The 27,270-nt window shown below is 48.0% G+C and overlaps 1 protein-coding gene across 1 annotated transcript; it reads left to right on the top strand.

The window, feature by feature from the left end:
* Window positions 1-1,440: 1,440 nt before the first annotated feature.
* Window positions 1,441-27,164, top strand: LOC116664144 (mucin-13-like). Its single transcript, XM_032481488.1, has 15 exons — window positions 1,441-1,552; window positions 1,913-2,101; window positions 2,281-2,358; window positions 2,552-2,818; window positions 2,988-3,011; window positions 7,534-7,656; window positions 8,845-8,951; window positions 12,480-12,535; window positions 15,553-15,719; window positions 19,279-19,404; window positions 19,734-19,863; window positions 20,718-20,755; window positions 22,337-22,421; window positions 24,401-24,779; window positions 26,123-27,164. Exons 1-14 carry the CDS (start codon window positions 1,441-1,443, stop codon window positions 24,777-24,779), a joined length of 1,881 nt encoding a protein of 626 aa, XP_032337379.1. The 3' UTR covers window positions 26,123-27,164.
* The last annotated feature ends 106 nt before the right edge of the window (window positions 27,165-27,270 follow it).

Below are 27,270 nucleotides of genomic sequence, written 5' to 3'. Positions count from 1 at the left end.
CCTTCCTCTACGGGGGCTCAGAGCACCACGGCGCCTGCAGGCACCACGGCATCAAGCCCTGCTACTCCCTCCACAGTGGCTCAGAGCACCACGGCGGCTGCAGGCACCACGGCATCAAGCTCTCCTACTCCCTCCACGGTGGCTCAGAGCACCACGGCAGCTGCAGCTACCACGGAATCAAGCCCTGCTACTCCCTCCACAGTGGCTCAGAGCACCACGGTGGCTGCAGGCACCACGGCATCGAGCCCTGCTACTCCCTCCACGGTGGCTCAGAGCACCACGGCGGCTGAAGGCACCACGGCATCGAGCCTTCCTCCTTCCTCCACGGGTGCTCACAGCACCACGGCGGCTGCAAGCACCACGCCATCCAGCCCTCCTCCTTCCTCCACAGGGACTCATAGCACCACGGCGGCTGCAGTCACCACGACTTCGAGCCCACCTACACCCTCCACGGGTACTCAGAGCACCACTGCATCTAGCCCTCCTCCTACCTCTACGGGGGCTCAGAGCACCACGGTGCCTGCAGGCACCACGGCATCAAGCCCTGCTACTCCCTCCACAGTGGCTCAGAGCACCACGGCGGCTGCAGGCACCACGGCATCAAGCTCTCCTACTCCCTCCACGGTGGCTCAGAGCACCACGGCAGCTGCAGCTACCACGGAATCAAGCCCTGCTACTCCCTCCACAGTGGCTCAGAGCACCACGGCGGCTGTAGGCACCACGGCATCGAGCCCTCCTCCTTCCTCCACGGGGGCTCAGAACACCACGGCGGCTGCAGGCACCATGGCATCAAGCCCTCCTCCTTCCTCCACGGGGGCTCAGAGCACCACGGCGGCTGCAGTCACCACGGTTTCGAGCCCACCTACACCCTCCACGGGTACTCAGAGCACCACTGCATCAAGCCCTCCTCCTACCTCTACGGGGGCTCAGAGCACCACGGCGCCTGCAGGCACCACGGCATCAAGCCCTGCTACTCCCTCCACAGTGGCTCAGAGCACCACGGCGGCTGCAGGCACCACGGCATCAAGCCCTGTTACTCCCTCCACAATGGCTCACAGCACCACGGCGGCTGCAGGCACCACGGCATCGAGCCCTCCTCCTTTCTCCACGGGTGCTCACAGCACCACGGCGGCTGCAAGCACCACGCCATCAAGCCCTCCTCCTTCCTCCACAGAGACTCATAGCACCACGGCGGCTGAAGGCACCACGGCATCGAGCCCACCTACTCCCTCCACAGCAGCTCAGAGCACCACAGCAGCTGCAGGTAACACGGCATCGAGCCCTGCTACTCCCTCCACGGGGGCTCAGAGCACCACGGCGGCTGCAGGCACCTTGGCATCGAGCTCTCCTCCTTCCTCCACGGGGGCTCAGAGCACCACGGCGGCTGCAGGTAACACGGCATCGAGCCCTGCTACTCCCTCCACGGTGGCTCAGACCACCATGGCGTCTGTAGGCACCACGGCATCGAGCCTTCCTCATTCCTCCACGGGGGCTCCTAGCACCACGGCAGCTGCAGTCACCATGGCTTCGAGCCCACCTACACCCTCCACGGGTACTCAGAGCACCACTGCATCAAGCCCTCCTCCTTCCTCTACCGGGGCTCAGAGCACCACGGCGGCTGCAGCCACCACGGCATCGAGCCCTCCTTCTCCCTCCACGGGGGCTCAGAGCACCTCGGCGGCTGCAGGCACCATGGCATCAAGCTCTCCTACTCCCTCCACGGTGGCTCAGAGCACCACGGCAGCTGCAGCTACCACGGCATCAAGCCCTGCTACTCCCTCCACAGTGGCTCAGAGCACCACGGCGGCTGCAGGCACCACGGCATCGAGCCCTCCTCCTTCCTCCACGGGGTCTCAGAGCACCACGGCGGCTGCAGGCACCACGGCATCGAGCCCTCCTACTCCCTCCACAGTGGCTCAGAGCAGCACGGCGGCTGTAGGCACCACAGCATCGAGCCCTCCTCCTTCCTCCACGGGGGCTCAGAGCAGCACGGCGGCTGTAGGCACCACAGCATCGAGCCCTCCTCCTTCCTCCACGGGGGCTCCTAACACCACGGCGGCTGCAGTCACCACGGCTTCGAGCCCACCTACACCCTTCACGGGTACTCAGAGCACCACTGCATCAAGCCCTCCTCCTTCCTCTACGGGGGCTGAGAGCACCACGGCAGCTGCATCTACCACGGCTTCGAGCCCTCCTTCTCCCTCCACGGGGGCTCAGAGCACCTCGGCGGCTGCAGGCACCAGTTCATCAAGCTCTCCTACTCCCTCCACGGTGGCTCAGAGCACCACGGCAGCTGCAGCTACCACGGCAACAAGCCCTGCTACTCCCTCCACAGTGGCTCAGAGCAGCACGGCAGCTGTAGGCACCACAGCATCGAGCCCTCCTCCTTCCTCCACGGGGGCTCAGAGCACTACGGCGGCTGCAGGCACCATGGCATCGAGCCCTCCTCCTTCCTCCACGGGAGCTCAGAGCACTACGGCGGCTGCAGGCACCATGGCATCGAGCCCTCCTCCTTCCTCCACGGGGTCTCAGAGCACCACGGCGGCTGCAGGCAACCACGGCATCGAGCTCTCCTACTCCCTCCACAGTGGCTCAGAGCAGCACGGCAGCTGTAGGCACCACAGCATCGAGCCCTCCTCCTTCCTCCACGGGGGCTCAGAGCACCTCAGCGGCTGCAGGCAACACGGCATCGAGCCCTGCTTCTCCCTCCACAGTGGTTCAGAGCACCACGGCGGCTGTAGGCACCCCGGCATCGAGCCTTCCTCCTTCCTCCACGGGTGCTCACAGCACCACGGCGGCTACAAGCACCACGCCGGCTGCAAGCACCACGCCATCCCCCCCTCCTCCTTCCTCCACATGGACTCATAGCACCACAGCGGCTGAAGGCACCACGGCATCGAGCCCTCCTCCTTCCTCCACAGGGGCTCAGAGCACCACGGCGGCTGCAGGCATCACGGCATCGAGCCCTCCTCCTCCCACCACGGTAGCTGCGGGCACCACTGTCACGAAAGGTAATTTCATAGGGACTGTTCCTTCAGTGACTTGGGGCAGCAGCACTTCATCAGAGACCAACAGCCCAAACCCTGGTCCCACAGGTTAAGAGCAATTCCAGGAAAGACTCCTCAGTGAGGAGTCACAGCACTGTGATGGATGGTAGGTAAGTGTGTTCTCATGTAGTAGGGAAGTGCTTGGGAAGTGCTTGTGAAGTGACTCAAGGTTTCCTTGGATACGAAACTCTAGAGTTAAAAAGTCTGCAGTCACAAAGACTAAGAGCGATGACAGAGATGCTACAAGGTTGCCTGTAGGTCTATTCTGTTTTCCTTTCCTCCAGCAATTTGCCAGATGGGGAATATTTTTATGAACTTGGACTTCAGAAAATCTGCTTTTCCAGATTCTGTCTTCCTAGGAGATTTTTGGAAATAGTTTCAGCTTCTCTGAGAAGGTCAGGTCCTAATAAGCACTGACTCTCCAGCCCCACTGGTCTAGATCCCTGGTCTCCTGAAGGAAGGAGTCAGTGCTACCCCGGTTCCTGACCAAGTGCTATTGAGAAATATGACATTGCAAAAGTAGCTGATCGCAATTTGGAATTTGAGGGATAAAAAGCCAAACCACAGCAGTGCTCAGTCCTCGTCCTAGACGTGAGCAGAGCCATGGTCCAGAGGATGGGTGTTTGGGGGTACTAAGAGAGGACAATTGACCTCAAGCCAAAGTTACTGAAACAGAAACCACTTGCCTCATTTCCCAAAACTTGGTCTAGAGCAAGGGTCAGCAAGTTTTATCAGTGAAGGCAAACTAGTAAATATTTTAGGTTTTGTGGGCCACAATGAGGTCTCTGTTACAGCCACTAAGCTCTACCATTTTAATATCAAAGCAGCTGTAGACAATATATAAATGAATGTGCCTGACTGTGTACCAATAAAACTTTAGAAGAAAAACAGAAGACTGGCCACTATTGGCTCCTGAGTGAGAGTTTGCCAGCCCCTGGTCTAAAAGAATCCTCAAACCTTTGCGAAAAGGGTCTAGATAAACTGTTATTCTCAGAAAGGGAAACTGAGGCCCAGTGAGGGCGGCAAGTTGCCCAAAGTCAAAAAACAATTGATGTCTCCCTACGCTTACTTCTTTGGCTTCCCTAATGTTCTTGGATAGATCTAAGATATGGATGATTAAGCAAATGGAGGCAGAGCATGTGTCACAACCGGATTCCCAGTCTTCTTTCATGACAGGAGGAGCCACTCTGAAGGCAGCTACACAAATCCCGTGATCAGGAAAAGCAGCTTTTCTACGCCATTTATGCCCCCACCCCCCTGAGTAAGGCAATCTGTGTTCTGGCCCTACACTCACTACTGTGGGGTGCAGGGCGAATCATTTCTCTCTTGGCCTCTACTTGCTCATCTGTAATCAGGTGTGATTGAACTAAATAGCCTCCCAAATCCCTTTCACACTGTAACATCATGTGACTTTATTCCCAGACACAGAAGAGCTAACAAGTCTGTCCTTTATTGCCAGGAAGAAAGCATGCAGGGAGTTGTCTGTCCAGTGTGTCCAGAAGGGTGCTGCACTCAGTTTCTTCCCTAGGATTTTCCAAATTATCCTTGCAGCGTAGCTGAGGCTTATTTAAAAAGCTATTTACTTTCCTTAGAATATTGATTTACACCTGGTTGGAGGGGAGAGCCTTACATTGTTTATGAGACACTGCATTATGCCTCCTGTGTTGCATGGAGCCTGATTTTTCTTCACTCTTAAAAAAATTCTTTTTAGATAGACTTTACTTTTTAGAGCAGTTTTAGACTCACAGCCGAATTGAGAGGAAGGTACAGAGATTTCCTGTATTCCTTGCTCCTATGCCTGCATAGCCTCCCTCATTATTAACATCCCTCACCAGAGGGTACAGTTGTGACAACTGATGAATCTGCACTGACAAATCATAGTTGCCCCAAGTCCAGTTCACATGAGGGTTTACTGCTGGTGTTGTATATTCTATAGGTTTGGATGAATGTAGAAGATGTGTATCCATCATTATGGTTTCATAAAGGCTATGTTCATAAAGACTTTCCTAACAATCCCCTGTGCTCTGCCTATTCACCGCTCCCTTCCAGCTAACCCCTGGCAATCACTGGCCTTTTTTACTGTTGCCATAGTTTTTCCTTTTTCAGAGTGTCATGTAGTTGGATTCACACAGTATGTGGCCTTTTCAGATTGGCTTCTTTCACTGAATAATATGCATTTAACATTTCGCTATGTCTTTTCGAGACTGAACACTGAATAATTTTCCATTGTGTGGCTGTACCACAGTTTGTTTATCCACTCACCTACTAATGGACATCTTGGTTGCTTCCAAGTTGTGGTGATTTTGAATAAAACTGCTATCAGTGTACAGGTTTATGAGCGGATGTGAGTTGTGGTAAATACAAAGTTAATATTTAGTATTTACCTTGGGTGAGTACTAAGGTCGGCACTTGCTGGGTCACATGGTAAGAGTACATCTAGTTTGGTAAGAAACTGCCAACCTATCTTCCAAAGTGGCTGTACCATTTAACATTCCTGCCAATATAAGAGTTCCTCACCAGCACTATTTTATTTTTCATTTTAAAATAAAACTACATTAGGTCCAGAGTTATGGGAAAAGAAGCTTAAATTTAATTAAAGTAAAAGAATAAAAGTATATGCAGTAAAAATTAAATCTCCTTCCCATCTTAAACCCCTAGGATACAGGACCCCAGTTTCTTTCCCCAGAGGCAGCTTCTGTGGCCAGCTGCTTGTGTTTGGGCAAATACAAACATATACACTTGTATGTTTGTATGTAGTCCCCTCCTTTATCATAAAACAAAGCATGTTATTTCTAGATACATGCCCAGGAGTGGAATTGCTGAATCATATAGTTGTTCTGTTTTTAGTTTTACCATATGATCCAGCAATTCCCCTCCTGGGTATATAGCTGGAAAAAACAAAAACACTTATTCAAAAAGATGCAAGGACCCCAATATTCATAGCTGCATTATTTACAACAGCCAAGACATGGAAGCAACCCAAGTGCCCATCAACAGCTGATTGGATAAAGATGTGAGAGAGAGATATATACACGCACATACACACATATATATATTTATAAAATGCATGATATACATACATTATATATTATACATATACATTATATATTTTTATATATATACACACATACACAATGGAATATTACTCAGCCATAAAAAGAATGAAGTTCTGCCATTTGCAGCAATGTCGATGGACTTGGAGGGCATTATATTAAGTGAAATAAGTCAGACAGAGAAAGACAACTGCTGTATGATATCACTTATATGTGGAATCTAAAAAATAATGCAAATGATGCATATACAAAACAAAAACAAACTCACAGATATAGAAAACAAACTTGTGGTTAACAAAAGGGAGACGGACAAATTAGGGGTATGGGATTATCAGATGCAAACTACTATCTATAAAATAGATAAGCAACTAGGATATATGATATAGCATAGGGAATTATAGCCATTATCTTATAATAACTTATAATGTAGTATAATCTACAAAAATACTGAATCACTGTAGTGTACATTTGAAATTATAATATTGTAAATCAACTGTACTTCAATAAGAAAAGAGACCATGTTGTACACATTGTAGCTTATACACAGCTTTTTCTTAAGAGCAGTGATTTTCACCTATAGGATCATGTGAATCTTAAGACAGCTCTGGAGGTTGTCAGTCACATGATCTATTCTGAAATCAAAGCTCAGAATCATTTCAGTGGACAGAGATGAAGAAAGTGGCTAGCCAAGACCACCGTTTGGCCAGTGACCTATCTTCCCTTCTCGGGTCCCATCAGTTCTACAGAGATAGGAAGGATGCTGCACCTGGCCTTGTCTTGGAGTCCTGGCCAGTGGTGCAGAGACCACTGTAACATTCTTCTCACCATTTATTCAGGTCATCCACTCAGAAAGCCAGAGGGTGGAGTGTCCCCGCATTGCTTGCTCTTGGAATGTTCACTGAGTTAATCCACATTGTTCCCTTACTATCCCTTTCCTTTCTTCCTGGGTCTGTATGCCATGATGCTAACCAGAATAGAATAGCTTCTTTTTGGAGCGTCCTGCCTGGTCTTCCCTGTAATTGAGCTATTCACATCTTCCTGAAAAAATACGATGCTTTCTCTAAAATGGTTGTGGGAGCCCTACCTAGTGCTGGAGGACCAGACGTCAAGGTTCTGGAGGATCCTTGAGGTCCAACATATTTCCGTACTCCTTGCAGTTAGAAGGCTGCTACCCCTCTCTGAGCAGACTCTTACCCACCAGACTCTGACCTTTACTGTTGACAAGCGCTTGGCTCCAGAATTTTAGCAACAAACTTCCTAGAGACGTAAGAAAATATGTATTTGTTTCTAGCTGTTCTAAGAGGGTACCATGGAATAACACAGCTAACGAACAGAAAGTGCCTGGGAGGGAGGCATGAAGGTTTAAAAGTATGTTTCTGAGTGTTATTTGTTGTCAATCTATGGATTTTTAATCTCTTTCTACTCCATTGCAGGTCCCACCAACCCTTGCCAAGAGGATTCCTGTAAGGGTGGTTCTTCGTGTGTGAGTCTGAATGATACATTTTTCTGCCTGTGTCCAGAAGGGCAATACTATAACTCTTCCACATGCAGTAAAGGTGAGTGACAAGGGATGAACCATGTAGACCTGCACCTCAGACCTAAATGGAATAGAAAACTTAAGATGATGGTGAAAAGAGCCTCCAGAATTCTAAAGGTAGAGGCAAATTTGGAGGCCACAAAGCCCCACCAAGTAGAGAAGAGGCACCTGTCTTTATCTCACTGGGACCTAGTGGGAGAGGAAATGGACCGAGTCAGACCTGGGAGCTAGTCCTGAAGGTACAGGAGTGCATGTGTCCCTTCACCTCACAGTTCAAGGAACGGTGCCATGGGGTCAAAATGAGAATGAGAGGTGCTGAAGTCCCTGACAAAGTACAAAGGCTGCATAAACACAGGGTGGTGCTGCTCCGTGGCTCCTCTGATACAGAATAAGGCCGTATGCCTAAAACCACTCAGCCAGACAAGCCGGGCTACTTCGGCTCTGACCTTGGTCCTGTTCTGTGTTGTCATAGGATTTGCTTCTTCCAAACACCAAACCCTATTTTTGGAGACTTAAGAGCTTCTCAGCTCTAGAAACGGACTTTAGGAGCAAATCAGCACTACACTTTTTTGGTTAGACCAGCTGACTGCTATGAAAGTCCAAGGCTGTTTACTGATTTATAAATGTGGATCTGTTTTCTGAATGAGAAATACCCTTCCTTCCCAGAGCAGACCAACTCTATAGGACATGAATGAACTGTACTGGCCACAGGGATTAGAGATATACCAAAACGCAGAAGGATGTCCTATCTTAAGCACTAATAATCTCATTTCTGAGGGTGCACTCTAAGTAAATGACCTCCAAAATAGAAAGCTCTGTGTATGAAGACGTTCACTGCAAGCTTTTTTTCCCTTTTAAATAATTAAAAGCACTAAAAAAAATCAATGGAGGGAACATGTATTTCATAGAATACTATATAGCATTTAGAATGATAGTTGCAAAGCCTAAGTAATAATCTGGAAAAATGTTTATTATGTAATAATAAGTAAAGAAGACTCGTGATATATATTGGAGCTATAACGATGTAAACCAGGCACAGAAAAAAAACAGAGCTGGGAGAAATAGGGGGTAATGTTTTTCGTATTCCCATACTTCCAGTAGTATCTTCATAAGTTTAGAATTTTTTTACAATAATCTATGTTTTAAACAAAATGGAAATGGCCCTTTTTACATTAAGTATCACAGAAATATTCTGCTTGAATTTCAGGAAAGATATTCCCTGGTACAATTACATTCAAAACATCAAATATAGAGGACTTGAAAGATGAAAATTCTGTGGCCTATCAAAAATTACATTTTGAAATTACTGAATTTGTAAGTATTTTCTAACTATCTTTTCCATACAGATATTCTTTATTCTAACACTGACTATTCTCTCTCTAACTAGAGAATGACATTCAGGTGGTTCACATGGGTGTGGCTGTACCAGTGGTTCAAACAGAGAAATGCACCCTTATTGGCTGGTAAACAGTAACTGTCCCCAGCTCCCGGGTGTCACTGCTTCCTGGTTGCCCGGCTCCTCCTCTGGGGCCCTGGTCCCCGCACCCCTGCCCCTACACCTGGCGGCCATGCCATACTCATTCTTACAGAGGCTATTAAAATATTTTTAAATGGACAGATAAATGTAATGATGCTTTAAAATAAATTATTTTCATAGTCTTGAAGGGAAAAAAATTTAAAGATATTTTTCTTTTTACAATCAAATTTGCACATTTTCCTGTGCTTGTCTGGCTTTTTTAACATCTGGAAGAGGAACTCCATCTGACTTAACATCCGTTATTTCATTTTCCCATGTTCAAAAATGTCAAAATGAACAATAGCTTCGTTTCATTTTGATTACTGTGAGTAAGAATGTCAACATGGAGAGATGGAGATCTTCATTCTGGACCAACTGCTGTCAGATCTGGAAGGTCTTAGGGCCTCCAGCCAGTATTTCTCAAAGTTTGGTTTTGAAGAAGAAAATGTTAGCTTGTAAATACATCTTAGAATTCTAGTAAGATGTTAAAAATTAAAATCTTACTCTATGTCAATGTCTTTCAATTTGAAATTATAACATTACAAAAGAATTTTGTTATTAGAATTTGTTAAACGTGAAAAATTATTATCCAAATGATTTACAGATGGTACAGACAGAGTGAGTGCTTACAAGCAAACAGCCGGTGCCAGGCACTGTGAGCAATGCCCGGGTGCCCCGGGCTTGCCCTGCCCCTTTGCTGCACCACCTGTGCACCAGGGGCCAGCTGGACGGACTTAGCCTCTCACCCTGGGTCTACATTCCAAATCCCCGCTTGCATGATACGTGCTACATTGAGGACAGTAACACCAGTGTGTTCCTGCTTCCAGGGAACCCCTGATGGTCTTGTGTGGCTTTACCAATCTCTGGCCACTGTGGCCACTGCACTTCCCAACTTGCTCTGAGTACGAGTGTCCAAAACCCCCTCTGGCTACAGGCCTAGGCCCCGGGCTTCAGAGTCTAGTTCAGTGACTTGATCTCAGGCAGGTCTCAATGATCCTGGGGAAGCAGGAAGGGCTAGAGCACTCTTGTAATTTCTAAGAGGCTATCAATCTGAAAGGGAAGCACCAAAACTCCTTTGCAACAACTAGAGGTGGGGAAAGAGAGACATTTACTTTCTTCCAGGTCCACTTAGCAGACTCTATAGCCAGGGCAGTGCCAGCTCAGGCCCTGAGACGTCTCCCAGGGTCCTTTTTGTCCCCAGATAGATTCAAAGGGACAGTCTGCACAGGGTTTTGAAGTTTCCCTACTGCTGCTGTACCTGGCATTTTATGCATAATATTTCTAGTTCTCAAAATCGCCACATGGGGGAGACGGTGCTGTGGAACTGTTCTGCAGGTGAGGTGGGTAGTCAAGGATCAGGAAGGCTGAGTAACTGGCCGAAGGTCGCCCAGCTGATGAGTGAGGACGGGGTGGGGGGATGTGAACCCAGACCTGCCTGACCACGGAGCTGCTTCTCCTTCCCTGCTGGCTCTGCTGTGCAGTGGAAGCCGGCAGGCCTGTTTGGATAACTCCTGCCCTCCTGCCCAGCCTTGCAGCCCTTCCGCTGAAGAGGTGCATATCCCCAAATCCTCAAAGGGTGGCCTGGAAGAGGGAAAAATGGAAACCCTTTTCCAATGGCAGATGCTAATTTTGCAATCTCTTCTTTGAGATTAAGGAAATTAAATGGGCAGTGGTCAGTAGGGGAGATGATGGAAACTTGGAGGTCATTCAGTGAACTTTTTTCAAGTAGATACCTGGGGCCCTGATGGTTTACAGAAATACCAGCCCTTCCTAATATTTAAAAGAATTGAAAAGGAATCTGACATATTCCAGATATAAGGCTGCCCAGAATAAGGAGAGCATCAAATTTATTTGGATTTGACTAGAATGAAAGAGAAATGTTCTAACATCTTTCTAAGTGACATTGGTTGCCAAGATCTTTTAAAATGTAGGGCCCCCGTGGGAGAAAAATAATAAAATTCTTGGATTCTAAAACAGTTGCACCAACCCAGTTCAACACTCATGTAATAAACATGGAGACTGGGGCCCAAAAAGGAGAAGACACGTCCAAGGTCATGACTTTCACATTTAATTCCCTCAGTCATCAGTCAGCTGGTGTGGGTGTTTCCTGGGGGCTGCCTGGTGTTGGGCGCTGTGGGACGAGGATAGGGGTGAGCAGGCGGGAGGGGGGTTGTGTCCTAAGAAACAGAAAATGAATCTCATTTGTGTCATCAAAGAACTTATGTTCTAATTGGGACACCCATCCCCTCACCCCTGCCAGAGTCCCAGCTTTACCTCTGGCCACGTCTGTATAAATTTCTAGAGTTGTCTCTGCTCCTGGGACACAACTCGAGCCTAGCAAGATCTACCTGTGCTGGAGCCCCTTCCAGCGCACAAAGCCACGATCCTTTACTCCCCCTCCTCGTCTACACCTGCGGCCTTGGGTGGTGGAAATTACTGCTATCTCACACTTCCCAGTCAGACAGCGAGGTTCAAAGAAAGCTGACAGGGGGAGAAAGGTGGCACTTGAGCCCGCTCCGCTCTGAGCCCCGCCACCTCTGAAGGCCGGCCCGGGCTGCCGCTCCCTCCGCGCTGCCGCTCGCTCCGCGCTGCCGCTCCCTCCGCGCTGCCGCTCCCTCCGCGCTGCCGCTCCCTCCGCGCTGCCGCTCCCTCCGCGCTGCCGCTCCCTCCGCGCTGCCGCTCCCTCCGCGCTGCCGCTCCCTCCGCGCTGCCGCTCCCTCCGCGCCCTGGCCCCGCACCACCCGCTGAAGTGCTGGAAGGCTGCTCTCCTTTGTGCCGCTCGCTCTGCTTCTCTGCAGCCTGGAGGGAGTTTCTCTGAACGCCCAGGGTAGATCATACTCTCTGTGGTGCTCCCCTCACTCAAGTTCATGGTGTAGCCCCCATTGGCTCTCAGGCTGGTTCTGCCCACCTTGGTCATCTCCGTGTTCCTGGCCTGACGCCCTGGGAAGGCAGGCAATTATGTGTTCCTGGATAAATGATGAGTGTATGAAGTTTGCATACAGGTAAGTGTAACAGACTTGCAGAACTTCACCGTGGCTTTGATAAGACAAAACTGAAGTTAGTCAGCTGATTTTTAAGAGTGTGATCATTGATTAGACTGAGTGCTTTAGGTTTCCTGCTTTTTCCTGGGTAGCTCTGAATTATATCAGAATCTTACTATTTCAAAGCAAAACTTACTGAAAGGTGTTAGAGCGTATGTAAAGAATAAATAATTTGCTGTATTATTTGTATAAATGAGTTTAGAAATGGACTTATGCTAAAACATAGATACAGTATCACATTTCCCCCCTCTTTGTAGTTATTAAATCTGTTCTTTTCCTCCACAGTTTAAAAAGGCATTTAACAATTCTGATTACGGACAGACTGTAATTGTTAAAATAAGGTAAGTTTGCTGTGGACTGAAGGGGAACTTTGGAAGCAGGTGTGTGTATGCCTATCTTCCCATCTTCTCTGGCATTCCCCGTGAGGCAGTGAGGCCATAGGGTGGCGAGTCACATGTCAGGAAGAGCACTCATTGCAGAGGGCCCAGCCTCTGATGTCACACTGAGCCATGCATGGGTGCGCAGGGTGCAGCCTGGGAACAGCAAGATGCTGCCTGTGATTGGCAACGCAGCAGTGTGCACACGTGACATCACCAGTCATCAGTTTGTTTGGTTTGATCCCTTGGCTACAAACCATGTTCCTTCCAGGGGGCCAGGAGCACAATGAGTGACTCATGGCTGTCTCTTCCCTCATGGGGGAAATGAGCAGAGAGGAGTTCCCCAGGCACACACCTGGCCACTGAAGGGCCCGTCCTGAGCTCTTTCTTCAGGAAGAACAGGCATTCAGTGAGCATATGAATATCCAATGACCAGGGTTACGTGCTACTAAGGAACCCAAAAAGGCAGAGGAGCCTCAAAAAGTCAGTGATTCCATCTCGGCCTTCTCTGAAGCATGCTGACACACAAGTGCAGCAGGCCGGGGAAAGGCAGCTCTAAGGTGAACGGAGTCATGCAGAAAAAGCAGCCCTAATGTATTTGTATTTTATGGTTTTACTACCTCATCTATCTTTATAAGCTTTGTCAAATCCATACTAGAAAAATGTACAATATATACATTCATATATATAAATTCAGAGAAGACCTCCTAAAGCTGGTGCGTTTTGATCTTGGCGGTAAACAAGGGTCCCATATGATTGGTGGCCAGGACAGCAGGCAGCCAATAGGAGGCCCAGGGCAAGCGGCAGGCAGGGAGCTGAGCCCCGATGTGGAGGCTCAAAGCTGGAGGTACAGCCACCAACTGTCAGGGCATTAGGTTTGGCTTAAGGGAAAACAAGGAGTTCGTGCATCGGGATGACTGGATAAAAACAGGATCAGTGCAGTGTGGTGGGGTCAGCTAAATCCACACTCGAATCCTGGCCTTGGCACCACTTGCTGTGTGACTAGGCAGGTGATTTAACCTCTCTAAATTTTTATTACTTCATCTGTACAACTGGGATAATCCAATCAACTTTTGAAACCCCGGGAGGAGCAAATGAGATACCCTTGGGAAGATTCCCTGTGCAAAGTGCCTGGAACAGAGTCAGTTTCAAAACATGTTAGTTCCTGTCTGTTTCCCGTCCAGAATAACAGACCCTGCAAGTGTGAGGGAGAGCTGGCCCCACAAGGTCATCTGGGGGTTCCCTGTTGCTCTGGCACTCCCGTCATTCCTAAGAAGTTACTGAAAGGGAGCCAGCGGTGTTTGGAGGCAACCCCTCACCTGTGAGCTCAGTGTCCTGGGGAGGAGTGACTCCCTTCAGCTCAGGGGCCCTGCCCGGCACGTGGACCTTGGTTTCACTTTCAAAGGCATTTCTTAGACTCCAGACCAGTGCCCTTGCCTCTGATTCCCCAAGATCTTTTTATTTCCTGCCTAAATGTTGGAATGAGAAGGATCCTCAGAGTTTCTCAAACACTCGAAGCTCTGTTTGGACAGAGGAGGACACTCAGGTTCAGGGAAGCTGGGACTGGTCTTGGGCCACAGAAGACGGTGTCCTGTCCATCCTGGGTCTCGATCCCTGGGTGCTTAACTGCAAGCCGCGCTGTAGTCCTGCATTCTGCACCTCTTGTCGCGTAAGTGCGCGGCTGCTCCAGTGTTTCCTGTAAATGTTCTGTGAGTGGGACGTCTTGCCTCCTGACTTGGGGTGTGTGCTAGTAGGTTCTCTGAATCAATGAATAATGGACGGCATTTCTTCCCTAGCCCCACTGCAGAGTTACACCGTGGATCTCTGGGCATCTTTCAACCGATAAAGAATTGCTTGTGTCAAGTACCCCTTTCTCACTGCCCTGTTCCTTCCACTCCCGCCTTCAAATCCTACTATGAGCAAATTACTGTAGGAAACTTTTAATTAGAATTAGAAGCCCATTTTTCGTTTTGGAATCCCTTTTTATGGGATGATTCCTAAAAAGCAGAATTTGGTTCATGTTCGGTTTTTCTTGATTGTTCTGCAGAACCCACATGGCGGTGAACATTTCCCAAGCAGGCTGGCTATGTTTTCAAGCTTCTGTGTTTATTCAGATGTCAAAAGAGAATACAGGAAAATAATTAGACGGGAAAAATAGATCCTGAGTCTTAAAAAAAAACACGGACACTAATCAGAGAGGGAAGCAGGTTTTAACAGTCGTTTTTCTCTCTCTCTCTCTCTCAGTGGTTGTGTGACTTGATTCCTTTTGGATAATGAAACAGAACTTGGCACAGCTGTTCTTAGGGCCCCAAATTGCAGCGCTGATTCGAGAGAGAGGCCCTTACGATGTCCTGGTCGTAGGAGGACTTAGTGTCTGGGGATGTGATGTCGGGCTGTATGCTGATGCTTCCCCCAGCCCCACCCTCCTTGGGATCAGTTCTTCTCTGGGTCCTATGTGCCCAGGCCCAATCTGCATGCACTTTGAACTGCCTGCTGGCTTCCTGGGCCTTTTCTGGGAATGACCCAGACTCTGTGTGGTGGATTACTGCTCTCTCTGTGCACAGGGAGGAACACACACCCATCTGTCTCTCTCAAAGCACAAGTCTGAGATTTTACATGTTGTTAAGAAATGTACTCCTGATTTTCTGCAGAAAGTGACACTTTCCTATTTCAGATGCAACTTCTACTTCTGGTTCACTCCGGGCTCCTAGATGCTAAACAAGTTTGTCCACAATGTTTTTACGTACCTTCCAGCAGGACCTTATTGTAGCCATAGATTTCCTCTGAATGCACATCGAATAGAGATCTCTGGGCTATGAACTGCCATCTTACTGCAACCCCAGGTCTCCCTATGTGGGCCTCAACTGTGGATTTAGAACAGTGGGTTGGGACTAGTGCTGGGAGATTTGAGAGTCTGGGAGGTCTGAAGACCTATTTGTTGAAGCTTAAGTTCAATTCATCAAGTAATGATTTCATTTCAGTCTTAGGACATCTGCAGCAAGATCTGAATTGCGTGCTGGTGACAAGGATGTTGACATAGAAGTAGTAAACATCTTTAAGGAAACTACAGAACTAAATGAGACTACAGTATCTAATGCAATTACAAAAGCAATTGAAGACAATGCAGATGTCTTTACAGGATATACTGGTAAGTATCAAATAATTTTATTCCACATTTACCTGAAGACCTATCTAGGTTTTCATAAACTTTGCTATTATTTGTGTGAAGGGGGCCAGAAGAACTGGGTAATTGAATCCACAGACATCTGTCCTTTGACGTCCACAGACGAGTTTCCTTTGCACCGTCCTTTCTTCCTCCCTCCCTTTCCTCTCTCACGTGGCTTCTGCTCCTTCCTAACTGTCTCCTAAGTCAAAAAATGGACTAGTTTGTCCCTCTGCTTGGAAGGTAGTCTTGGACAAATAGCCTCTGGACATGGAAAGATGAAGAAGGAGAAAAAAGAGGGCTCTCTACCAAGTTAGAGCTTTCCAAATGCTCACAGAAAGTTTTACTTATACTGGCTCTCCTCTAGGCAGACACACAAGCCCACAGCAGAGCTGTGACTGTTCATTTCTGCTGTGTTACAAACACCCCAAACTTAGTGGCCTAAAACAACCACCATTTATTTATTACCGCACCGTGATTCTCTGGGTCAGAATGTGGGCTGAGCTCAGCTGGGCACTTCTGCTGACCTAGGTGGAGCTTGGCTGCTCTCTGCTGGGCTCACTTAGGCATCTGCCGTTAGCTGCTGGGTGGGCCTCCTGGGGACCAGTTGATCTCAGATGATTCAGCGGGACGGTTAGTCCCTGCTCCACGTGGTCTCTCATCCCCCAGCAGGTTAGTCCCAAAGAGTTTCAAGAGCAGCAAGAGGGCAAGTTTCAATACACAGGTGTTTCTCACTTTCTGCTTATGTTAGATTTACAACTGTCCTCAGTTCACATGACCAAACACAGTGTGCCCGGTGCTGCTAGGGGCGTAGATAGGAAGGCAGGAGTAAACTGGTACTATGACTGCAACCAGCACAGCCGTCCTCAGGAGGTCCTCCCCTCAGAGGGAGCTGTTAGGGCCGGCTGGCCTGCGGGAAGTTCTTTATAACTGGTTCTTCCCGTGGCAACCAAATCCAAAGGCTTCTGCTGAGGAACAATTTCTCTGACTTCTCTGTAGCCTCTGACACTGGTGCCCTCCCCGTCCTGAAGTCGTCTTCTCTCTGGGCCTCCCCCCACCTTCCCTTGACCCCTGCCCGACTCCCTCATCCTCATTTTTGATCCTTCCAAGACTCCTCTTTTTGTCTCTTGAATGTTTGCTTTTTGATGTTTGGAACTTCCATGGCCTAGTTTGCAAAATTTATTTCTCTTTTTGAAAATATAAAGAAATCCTGGTCATCGATCGTTTTCCGGCACCTTCTCTCTCTCTCTTTTATCTTTTTTTCAAGATTCCACAAAGATTCTCACTATTCTCTCAGGACCTGGAATATAAATGCTCTGGAATAAAATACTTAAACTTTTGTCAGGAATGATGGGGGCTGCTCTGCTCTGTGTTCTTTCCGGGGACTTCAGTTCCCTTAGCCATGTCCATTCAACTCTTTTCCATCCAAGTATTACTTCCTGGTGGAAGAGACACACACCCCTTCACTGATTTACCCATTTTTCATGTTTAACCCTTTGCTCTGTGTCATTGGACTCTTGCTGCTGTTTTGGGTTTTGCTTGTGGCAAACTTGAACTCATTTGGGACTCTAGACTGTGTCACATGTTTAATATTCCATCTTTGGTTCCAGGACCTTCTTTTCATATTTTGTTTCTGTCTCTCATCTGAGAGCTTCTGTGCAAACCATGCCAGTTTCTTAAGTTACAGACACTCTCCCACTGTATTTTTTTTATACATCTATTGGGATCATTTGCAGCTGCACAGTTATAATCACATTTTCAGAGCTTCTTACCTTCTCTTCTACATTCATCTTCCAGAGTCTCGTGCCGTGGACCTACACCTTGTCCTTTCTGAACATGTCAACATTTACTCTAAGTCACACTCCTCTTTCTGGCTGTCACGTGATCCTTGTCTTCCGGGAGACCCATCACTTCTGCCTGCCGATAAATTTCTCCTTGGGGTCAGAATTTGGCTGAGGGTAGCAATTCATGCAGTCAGAACCTCTCCCCCGGAAGGTGAAATTGTCAGCAGGGCAAGACAGAACCTTATCCTACGCTCTGCTTTGGGCTAGATGAGATCTCCAGCAAGTGCGAGGAAGTTGAGGGTTCCCATCAGCATGGGGACTGACCGCTCAGAGTGGGTACTAGATGAAAATAACCATTGTACCCTTCAGGACATAGTTGAGTACCCTTTGCCGTGCTCTCATTTGGTTCTACTTGGCTCTGAGCTCTGGCCAAATTGAAACCGTTCAGCCTCAGACTGAGAAATGCTCTTCTTTACCAGCTGCTCTCAGCATCTCCCCACTCTGAGACCAGTCACGTACTCTGAGATACATTAGCAAATACCACATGCTGCCAGCTCGAGGTGGCCACAGGAGCATGAACCGCCCAGCAAATGGACGTGAGAGTGCCAAACTTCTGGAGAAAAACAGCTTCTCCTGCTCTCTTGCTCCTGCTGCAAAGACAGATTCTTCTGTGTCAAAAGCTATAGAATCTCTTTCTCTAAGCTTTTAATTGGAGGCATTTTGAAAGGGCAGGTGATGAAGGAAGGTCAGGTATGGATTTGGGGTGTTTAGAAGAGAGTGAGCACGTATCTGCTCTACCTGCTCCTATCCCCTCCCCATCATCCATCCTCACATTCCCCCATTTATCCCTAATGCCTTCCGCTCTGCTTCTAGACTAACGTACTTACCAGATTGCTTCCTCCTGCCATGCTTCTGGTCAAAATCGACCAATGATTTTCAGGCTTATATGATAAACATCAATGTCCTTAGCCTTGTGTTCAAACCCTGCTCTACCTGTGAATGAACAAAACAACGATTATTTGCTGAGTGGACACTTGCATTTCCATGATCTCATTCAATTCTCGCAACAATCACACGAAACAAGAATCATTAGCCTTAGTTCATAGATGGAGGGAACGTGGACCCACCACCAATGAAATAATTGAACAGGAAGCCCACAGCCAATCAACGGCAGTGCTGAGAAATCCTGACGTTCCCTCCTCACCTCTCTGCCTCTCTTCTGCCCACGTACAACTCCGTCACTCCCGGACAACAATCCTTCACTTCTTTTCATGCCTCACTTACTGCACTTCGACAGATTTTGTCTCTCCTTTGACTGTTCATATCTTCCCCATCTTTCAGCACTTGGCCCAGTACCCACCTCCTCCACAATGTGACCTTTAGCTACCCGAGCCCCTGAGTTCCCACTGTTCCTAAGGCTGCTGCTGGATGTGACAGTCATGTAACTCTACAAAGATGGGGCCTGAAACTTACACAGCTACTGTGTCCCCTGTGGAATCCAGCAAAGAGCCAGGTGCAAAAGAGGTCTTGAAATTGAACATAACTGTACTGCATTGGATTGAATTAATTTGAATTGAGTAATATAGGATATAGATATAGAAGAAATGATTGGGGACTTGAATTTTAGAGTCTCAGGTCTTTATTTGTTAAATTCCAAACCTATTAAAAAGCAATTACCACAACAATTGAGTGAGTGCTTTACAAGTCACCTTATCCATACTGTCTTCCTAATTCATCTTTGAATTCTGTGTGCCTCTCAGAGCAAGACCGGTGTGACTACTATGGTTGTGAGAAGAAGAATGACCAGGACAACTGCTCCAGTGGTTTACTGTGTCAGTGCAAACAGGGGCTGGTGAGGCCCAACCCGCAGATCCCCATGTGTGTCGGTAAGGGCTCCCTTGGTTCTAAATGTCCCTCTCCTCTCTCCTTATACATTTTCAAAATACAGACTGTCCTGCTCAAGTTCCCATGTGCTTTTCAGAGTCTAAGGGGTGGGAATGTTGGCTGCAGACCTACGGACCTGGGTGGGGCCTTGGCTGAGAGCCAGTGAGGAGAGCCTTGTGCAGCTTCACAGGGGGCACATTACGTGCAGACCACTGAGCACTTCCTTTTACCTAGAAAGAGCAATGTGAAAAACACTGTATTCTGTGACATGTCACTTTGGATAGGAGGAGGTTGTGTCTGAAAATTACCCAGAAATCACTCTGTTTTGCAGCCTTCGGTCCAACCTGCGATGACACCTGCAACGCAGAGAACAAGCGGCAATGTTTAGTGAGGAGCAGCACGAGCGCGGACTGCGTGTGCCTGCCGGGCTACCGGGAGGACAGTCACGGGGCCTGTCAACCGTAAGAGAAGACACTGCTTTTTCATCTTGCCGTAGCTGAGGCTGAGCGAAAAGGATAGAGCTTGTAACAGATGTATGAGTTTAGGGTCAGGGTGTTGGCTCCTGCCAAAAGCTGGTAGGTACAGAGCATCATGACCATGACTGTCATCATCACTATCGTCATCATAACCATCGTCGTTACCACCACCACCACCAACCACCCAACACCACCTCTATCCCTGCCACCACTATCACCACCACCACCATCATCACCACCATTACACCACCATCATCACCACCATCACCACCATCACCACCATCACCATCACAATCACCGCTACACCACCATCATCACCATCATCACCATCATCACCACTACCACCATCATCACCATCAGCAGCAGCAGCAGCAGCTTTTGAACATCCTCTGTGTGCTAGGAACCACACTAGGTAATTCTTCTCACACAACAGCACTGTCCCCATTTTCAGGTGAGGAACCCGAAGCTCAAAGAATATAAATAACGTGCCCCACCTCACCGGGCAGCAAATATTCAGCAGGGCCAGGTAGGCCCACAGCCCGAGGGGGTCCTGCTATGCTCCGTGCCTCTCAGGCTCAGCCTCCCCTGAATTGCTGAATCCTCCTGGTGCTCACAGCATGAGCATTCATGGTAGCAAATGGAAGCATGTGGGATTGTGTGCCCCCCTCAACCTTCCAGGTTTAGCCAGGAAGATGGGGAGGGTAAGAAAGAAATGACGAAAAGAAGATGGAACAGGGAGGATAAAGAAAGAGATGCAAGGACCATACGGAGGTTGGGTGGGAGGTCTGGCCTGCTCCCACAAGGCTCTTTACCACGGTTTCCTGCTCCTTGTGTTTCAGGTGTGCATTTGGCTACAGCGGAGTTGGCTGTAAAGACAGTGAGTAGAAAAGTCTTGCTCTGTTATTCAATAACTGAGATACAAACCTTGACCACATTCAGAATCTGTCCAGTGCCCCAAGTCTCGGGCCTGTTTCTCAAAGACACAGAAAACCTGCCTGTGTTTGTCTTCTGGGTCAGGCCATCCCATGCCCACCCTTAGTCTCGGGCAGGGCCCCTCTGCTGTGAGAAATCAGAGAAGTCAGTCCAGCACGTGGGCTGCTGCCTCTGGACTTGCCCCAGGCCAAGAAGGGAGTCCCAACCTTATGTTTCCTTCCTACAGTAGCTTAAATACACCTTGTCTGCTGCTAGAAAGGATCCAAGGCCAGTGTTTTCCAAAAATGTGTGGTCATGGGAGAGCAGAACTAGAAAACAGACGTTAAATATTCAAATCTTTTCTGCCTGAGAGTGATTTCTTAGTTTGCATGTGTTGTTGCAAATTCAGTTGCTTAGTTCTTTCCCACCAGTTGGGGTCAATACTAACTTTATATGTTAAATGATTTTATATTTGAAATTGTATGTAATGAATTAAAAGATCAGTGATGAATGAAATACCCCTGTCAGTCTCTCAGCCAGCCACAAAGTTAGTGATGAGAAATGCTTTCAATTCCTACTATCTTTTGCTGTGAGGCTGGGTTTGCTAAATCATTTCTCCTTTCTGGGGTTTCTGTGTCCACACCTATAAAATGAGAGTTTCGGACCAGATCACCTTTGAGGGTTTTTTCCTAGACTTAATGGTTGATGGCCCCGTGAGTGAGGTTGGAGGTGATACGCAGGGCAGTCATGCAGAAGAAAAAATCCAAGTGGTTAGAGCAGCAGCGTCCAACAGACACAGCACATGAGCTGCAGAATTAATTTCAGATTTTAAAAGTGTTAAGTAAAATGTAAAAAGTAAAAAGAAATAGGTGAAAATGATTTTAATTATTTTATTTTGCTTGATATTGAACACATTATCATTTCAACAGGTTATTAATCTAGGAATTATTAATGAGATGGATTACATTTTTTTCATACTGTGTGTTTAGAATCCGCTGCACATGTTACACTTAAAGGCCAGCCCAAGGCCACTTTTCAAGGGCTCAGTAGTGCCAGACAGAGCAGATCTAGAGGAGGATGGGTGGTAATGAACCCCCAGGCTCTTCCCTCACCGGTTCCATCAGGCCATTTCCTGGATCCTCTGTTACTGGCACAGTTAACCCCCACCTGGTTCCCCTAGTTTATCAGCAAGGTCAGCGATGGGCAGGCACAGGCAGCAGAGGCACGGAGGTGTGTGGACCTCAGATGAGATCCCACCCACCACGAAGCCCAGGAGGGTCCTGTCACCATGGCCTCCTTTGTGTTTATGGTCTTGGTTTATCTGGCAAGGCTGTCTCTTCTGATTGAGTTCTGAAGACACAGATGGGGGTGGGTGGACAGAGGGTTAAAGGAGGTGGGCCACCCTCCATCCTGGCCCTGGAGGCATCAGAGACCACAGCCTGATTGTCCTCAGGGCCAGGACCCACTGGGAACGCATGCACCTGTGCAGTAGGCAGTGGAGGTGTGCTCGGGGGAGCCTCTCCTACTCAGCTCTTTTCTCTTTCAGATTTTCAGCTGATCCTCACCATCGTGGGTACCATTGCTGGCATCCTCATCCTCGGTGTAGTGACTGCATTCATCTTCTCGATAAGGTATAGGATGAAGTGTCCCTTTTGGGGGACACAGTGATACCATCATTACACTCTGGTTTCCAAACTTCCAGACGTGCCCAGACTTCCCTGGGCAAGAGCTGAAAAATACGGCGAGGCCTCTCTCACACCAATGACCTTTTTTTCTTACCTGAATTTTCTTCTGATTCTATAAGCTACACATGATCATTGAAGAAAAGAGAGAAATGTGTACAGGAGCAGAATAAACACTCACCCACAAAACCTGACACCCTGCAGTCACCAACATTTTGAAATACATTCTTCCAGGTTGTTTCTACCTTTTACAATGACATAGATAATTTTGTATTCTTTGTGTTTTAAAATTTTTTTCCTGAGGTTTGTTTTTGCTTAATACTGTACTGTGACAGAGCAGCCGCTCTCTGATGGCACTGAGACTCGGCTGTTAGCGTATTTGACTCCACTGATGTTGTCAGATCTAATTTTCATCAATCACTCCCCTGCCCAGGTCTTCACACAAATAGCCAGACAACCTCAAGTGAGCCCCTGGGCTTTAGAAACATGATCTCCTCATGGCTGCTCCTCAGCGCGGTGTCTTAAGTGCTCTTCTTAAAACTTGAGTGGGGTCCATTCATTTCCTGAACGAATAGTTAGATATCTTGAGTTCCCTCCATGAGCAGGGTGGAAAGCTGTTATCCAGTCCATTCTAAATGTGCCAAGTGAGGAGCCACTGTGGTAAAACCAAGCTACTTAAAAATAACATTTATCTGCTATCAAATTTTGGCAAAATAGGTATTTTTGCACTGTAACAAGAGAGGACAAATAGAGTTTACTTTTCTAAAATTTTATTTCTCTTCTATTCCATTTTGATATTAACTCTTCCCCAGAGACTTGCTTGCCAGGATGCCAAGCTGGGAACTGAGAATGACTCCTTTTGCAGGGAGAGGGCCAGGACCCAGGGTTCTGGAGCCAGGCTGTCTCTCTCGGGACTGGCTCCTGCCCTGCGGGGCCGTGGGGGGACGCTCGCCCCTGGGACAGCCCTGGTTCTCGGTTCTCCCTCCTAGTGCAGAGCCTGGCTTGCTCTTAGCTCAGCCTCAGTCTCGTGACTCTTGGGAGCAAGCCAGGAGTTATCATTTCTTGTCCATTTCAAGGGAAGGAAACCTCTCCTCCGTCACCTTAGACAGGAGGGCTGTCACAGGGCAGGAGCTGTACTGTGGGCTGGGCTGGCCATCACGGTCACCAGGGGGCTGGGTCTTCCTTTACGACATTCCCAGTGTCTGAGGCTCACCGTGGGACTGCCCTGTGGCCATCATAGGTGCCTCTGGCCCCACGACCCACTCTGAAGGGCAGGACCATGGATGGGGTTTGAGGTTCACTTGGGGCAGATGCCTCCTTCACCTGCAAATACTTCCATTTGGCTTTGACCCTTTGAGATCCCTGAGGGCCTGCAGCAGAACCTGGGAAACTTTGGTTCCTCCTCCTGAGACCTTTATACCTGGGACTCACTTTATTCACTGAGGTGCTTCTGTGGATAGTGACTCTGCCTGAATGAAAGTTTTGTCACAAATCATCTTTTTTCTTTGACCTTTATTATCATTTCCATAAAGAATTCAAAGACACACTTAACAATACTAACATTATTAGCAAATAGTAAATGGGATCAGTAGAATGAGACAGTAATGCTAGATCAGGATTAACGTTCTGGTTTTGATGGTTTCCTGGAACTTATGAATGGACTGAGGGAATCTGCATGGAATGAAGTAATGAGACACTATGGGTGGTGGACATCAGGTCTGCAGCTTGTTCTTAAATAGCTCAGAAATATTAACAACGGGGAATCTGGGTGATAGATGTATGGGAGCTTCGTGTAATACTGTTTTTTGTAACTTATACGTAAATTTGAAATTACTCAAAATGTTAAATCTTTTTTAAATAAAATATTAATATTCGCTTCAAGGAACTTGCCACCATTGTCAGATTCTAATTCCTGTTACTGATTACAGATTAAAGATCAAAGGCAAGAATATGGAAGAACAGAACTTGGTTGAGAATGAATTTCAAAATCTGAGACTACAGGAGATGACCAGCTTTAGCAATCTCGGAGCAGATGGGAGCATCTTCCCTAAAGTCAGTCTGAACCTCTCTGAAGACAGTCAGCCACAGGGTCCCTATGCAAACCTCAATCTCGGAGCACATGGGAGCATCTTCCCCAGAGTCAGGCTGAACCTCTCTGAAGACAGTCAGCCACAGGGTCCCTATGGAAACCTCAATCTCGGAGCACATGGGAGCATCTTCCCTAGAGTCAAGCTGAACCTCTCCGAAGACAGTCAGCCACAGAGTCTCTATACAGACCAGGCTAGTACACCACCGCCCAACTATTAGGTGAGTCTTGACGTGCTTTCTGTTTCCTTTGCTGAGTGAGATGCCCCAGGGACCTGGCTGTTGTATCATCACCAGCCTTGGCTGTCCTGTAGGCTTTTTTTTTCAATCCAAAGCTATTGTAAATAGCCACCACCTGGTCCCTAACACTGACCATCTATGTGACTTTAAACACATCGCTTAATTTCTCTGGCTGTCTATTTCCTCAGCTGTAAAAAGAGAAGCTTTAATTTAGATGCCTCTATGGTCTCTTTAAATCCGTTTCTACGGATATGACTCCAGTGGTTGTGATGACAGCTCCCAGACTGTTGCAGGAACTAGGACCTGGCTCAGGCCTGGGCAGCACTGCTGGATGTAAGCACGGTCCTGTTTACGTGGACCCTTCCCATCCAGCCCACAGAAGGGCAAAGCTCCCCTCTCCTCCCCGCAGACCTCAAGGCAGCCAGATCAATTTCTGAGGCTGGTAATGCTTTATTTCCCATGGGAGGGCTTGCGATGCGACTAGCTCGTCCTCAGATGTGCATTAGATAAGCGCAGCTGGCACTGCTTAGTGCAACCCAGTGAAATGCTGAGAGGAGAAAGCCTTCAGGGGACTCCTGCGGGGAAGAGGGACAGGACAGAAGGAAGGAGGGATGGCCCAGGAAGAGGAGGGAGCCAGAGAGGAGAGAAGACAGGAGAGGAGAGAAAGGATTTGTTTTCAAAAGGAAGAGTGAGGAGAAAGGGATGGAGGGAGAGGTGGGGTGAGGCATCCCCAGGAGAGTAGAAAATAGGCTGAGAGAGGAGGAGACATGGGAGGTGGGGGAGGGGCTTGGGAGGGAGCACAGCACCGGACCCCCCACTCCCATCCCCACCCCCGAGTGCGATCACTTCTGCGGGCGGCCCAGGTGAACGTCCCGTGGGCGCCCCTGTTGGTCCTACCTGAGGTGAACCTTAACCATCGAACTCATTTCAAACCTTTTCTCCACATCGCTGGAGCCCTTACCTCAAGTATAACCTCTGAAGAAAGCCCTTTGGTGGCTGAGTCGGTGTGGGATTTAAATCAGACACCTGGCTTCCCAGCCTTGCCCTTCCTGCTACTAAGTCTGTGGTCTCGGGCTAGTTCCCTGACTTCTCTGGGTTTGTTTTCTCATCTGTGAAATGGACAGAAGGATGCCTCCTTCAAAGGATAAAGATCAAATAAGCTAATATGCATAAAGAACTCAGCACAATGATGGGTTCTAATTGGAACAGTAGTATTAAATAATGTTAATTAAAATTATAGTAATCCTTTATGAATCTAAATTGTCTCATACGTTTCTGTTGGAATACTTTTCTAAGAATTCCCCCCCACCTCTCTTTTTGTCTAGGATGGTAAAAGTTTGGGACCATTCATGGCCCTGAACCCAGCATATGAGCTTTTACTTCAAGTGTTTGGAAGACTGAAGGAGACGTGAGCAGCTGAGAAGCTCTGACGTTTGGGATTTCTCTTCCAACCAACACCTAGCCTCTCTGAATGGAAGTTGTGACAATTTGCAGTGAATACAGTTTGTTTGCTAAGTACCTGTGAAATTAAATGCACACAGATGGGACCAGCACTTGTTAAGATAGTTGATTTGCTCCAGTCAGTACAGGGGTTGGGGTTTCTTTTACACGGTGGAGCAACAGTAACCATTTCCAATCTAGACGGAAGTGCCCCAGATCGTTCACTCCTGGAAGAGTCTACAAGAGTGTCACTTTGAGTTGACAGCCTGTGCATAAGTGACCTAATTCTGGGAGACTCTTACACATCAGCTGTGGAGGTCCCAGGGGATGGGAAGAGACACCATCCTTTAAGGTTCTTGGGTTCATTCTCGGGCAAGTGACTGTAAGGAAGCTGGACGGGGAGGCTGAGTCAGGGAGAAGATACCCAGGACCCACCTTCACCCTCAGAGTCCCCGCCTCGATGAGCGAATGGGCACTTCCTCTACTTCGTGTCCCACCCAAGACTCAGAAGCTAGGAAAGGGTGTGAAGATAAAACTCCCGGAGCAAGAGGTTAAAGTCACTTCAAACTTGTAGGCCTTCTGTCTGGCTGATGGTGAGAGGCAGCTGTGCTCTGGATCCAGATGTTCAGTCTTGTGATGCAGATTCCGGGTCTTTTTTTTTTTTTTTTTTTTTTGAGGGGGAGGTAATTAGGTTTATTTATTTTTAAATGGAAGTACTGGGGATTGAACCCAGGACCTCGTGCATGCTAAACACATACCCTCCCTCGTGATGCAGATTCTGGAGCCTCACTAAAGAACAGAGGCCTTCCCTGGGGACAGAGGCTTAGCAGGGGCTACCAACACACATACAGCCAAGAAAGGGGGAAGCTACATCCAGCACAGTCTTTCTTTAATGATAATAGTATCCTTGTTTATGTCTAATGTCTGGTCTCCTTGGGCAAGTCATTTTTATTTGTTATTGTTATTATTTGTTCTTGACTGTTAACAAATAAAGTGTCTTTAGTAGCTGGTGTCCATCCTTGTATTTGGGACT

This window comes from Camelus ferus, chromosome 1 (assembly GCF_009834535.1).
Source record: "Camelus ferus isolate YT-003-E chromosome 1, BCGSAC_Cfer_1.0, whole genome shotgun sequence".
Lineage (NCBI taxonomy): Eukaryota > Metazoa > Chordata > Mammalia > Artiodactyla > Camelidae > Camelus > Camelus ferus.
This window is presented reverse-complemented; position numbering and strand designations above follow the sequence as displayed.

What these genes read in the sequence shown, in the direction of transcription:
- LOC116664144 (XM_032481488.1), top strand. Translation starts at nt 1,441, where the DNA reads ATGGCGTCTGTAGGCACCACGGCATCGAGCCTTCCTCATTCCTCCACG. An exon ending in CTCTTCCACATGCAGTAAAG is followed by an intron (nt 7,657 to 8,844) that starts GTGAGTGACAAG and finishes CTTGAATTTCAG; the next exon opens with GAAAGATATTCCCTGGTACA. An exon ending in TGTCTTTACAGGATATACTG is followed by an intron (nt 15,720 to 19,278) that starts GTAAGTATCAAA and finishes TGTGCCTCTCAG; the next exon opens with AGCAAGACCGGTGTGACTAC.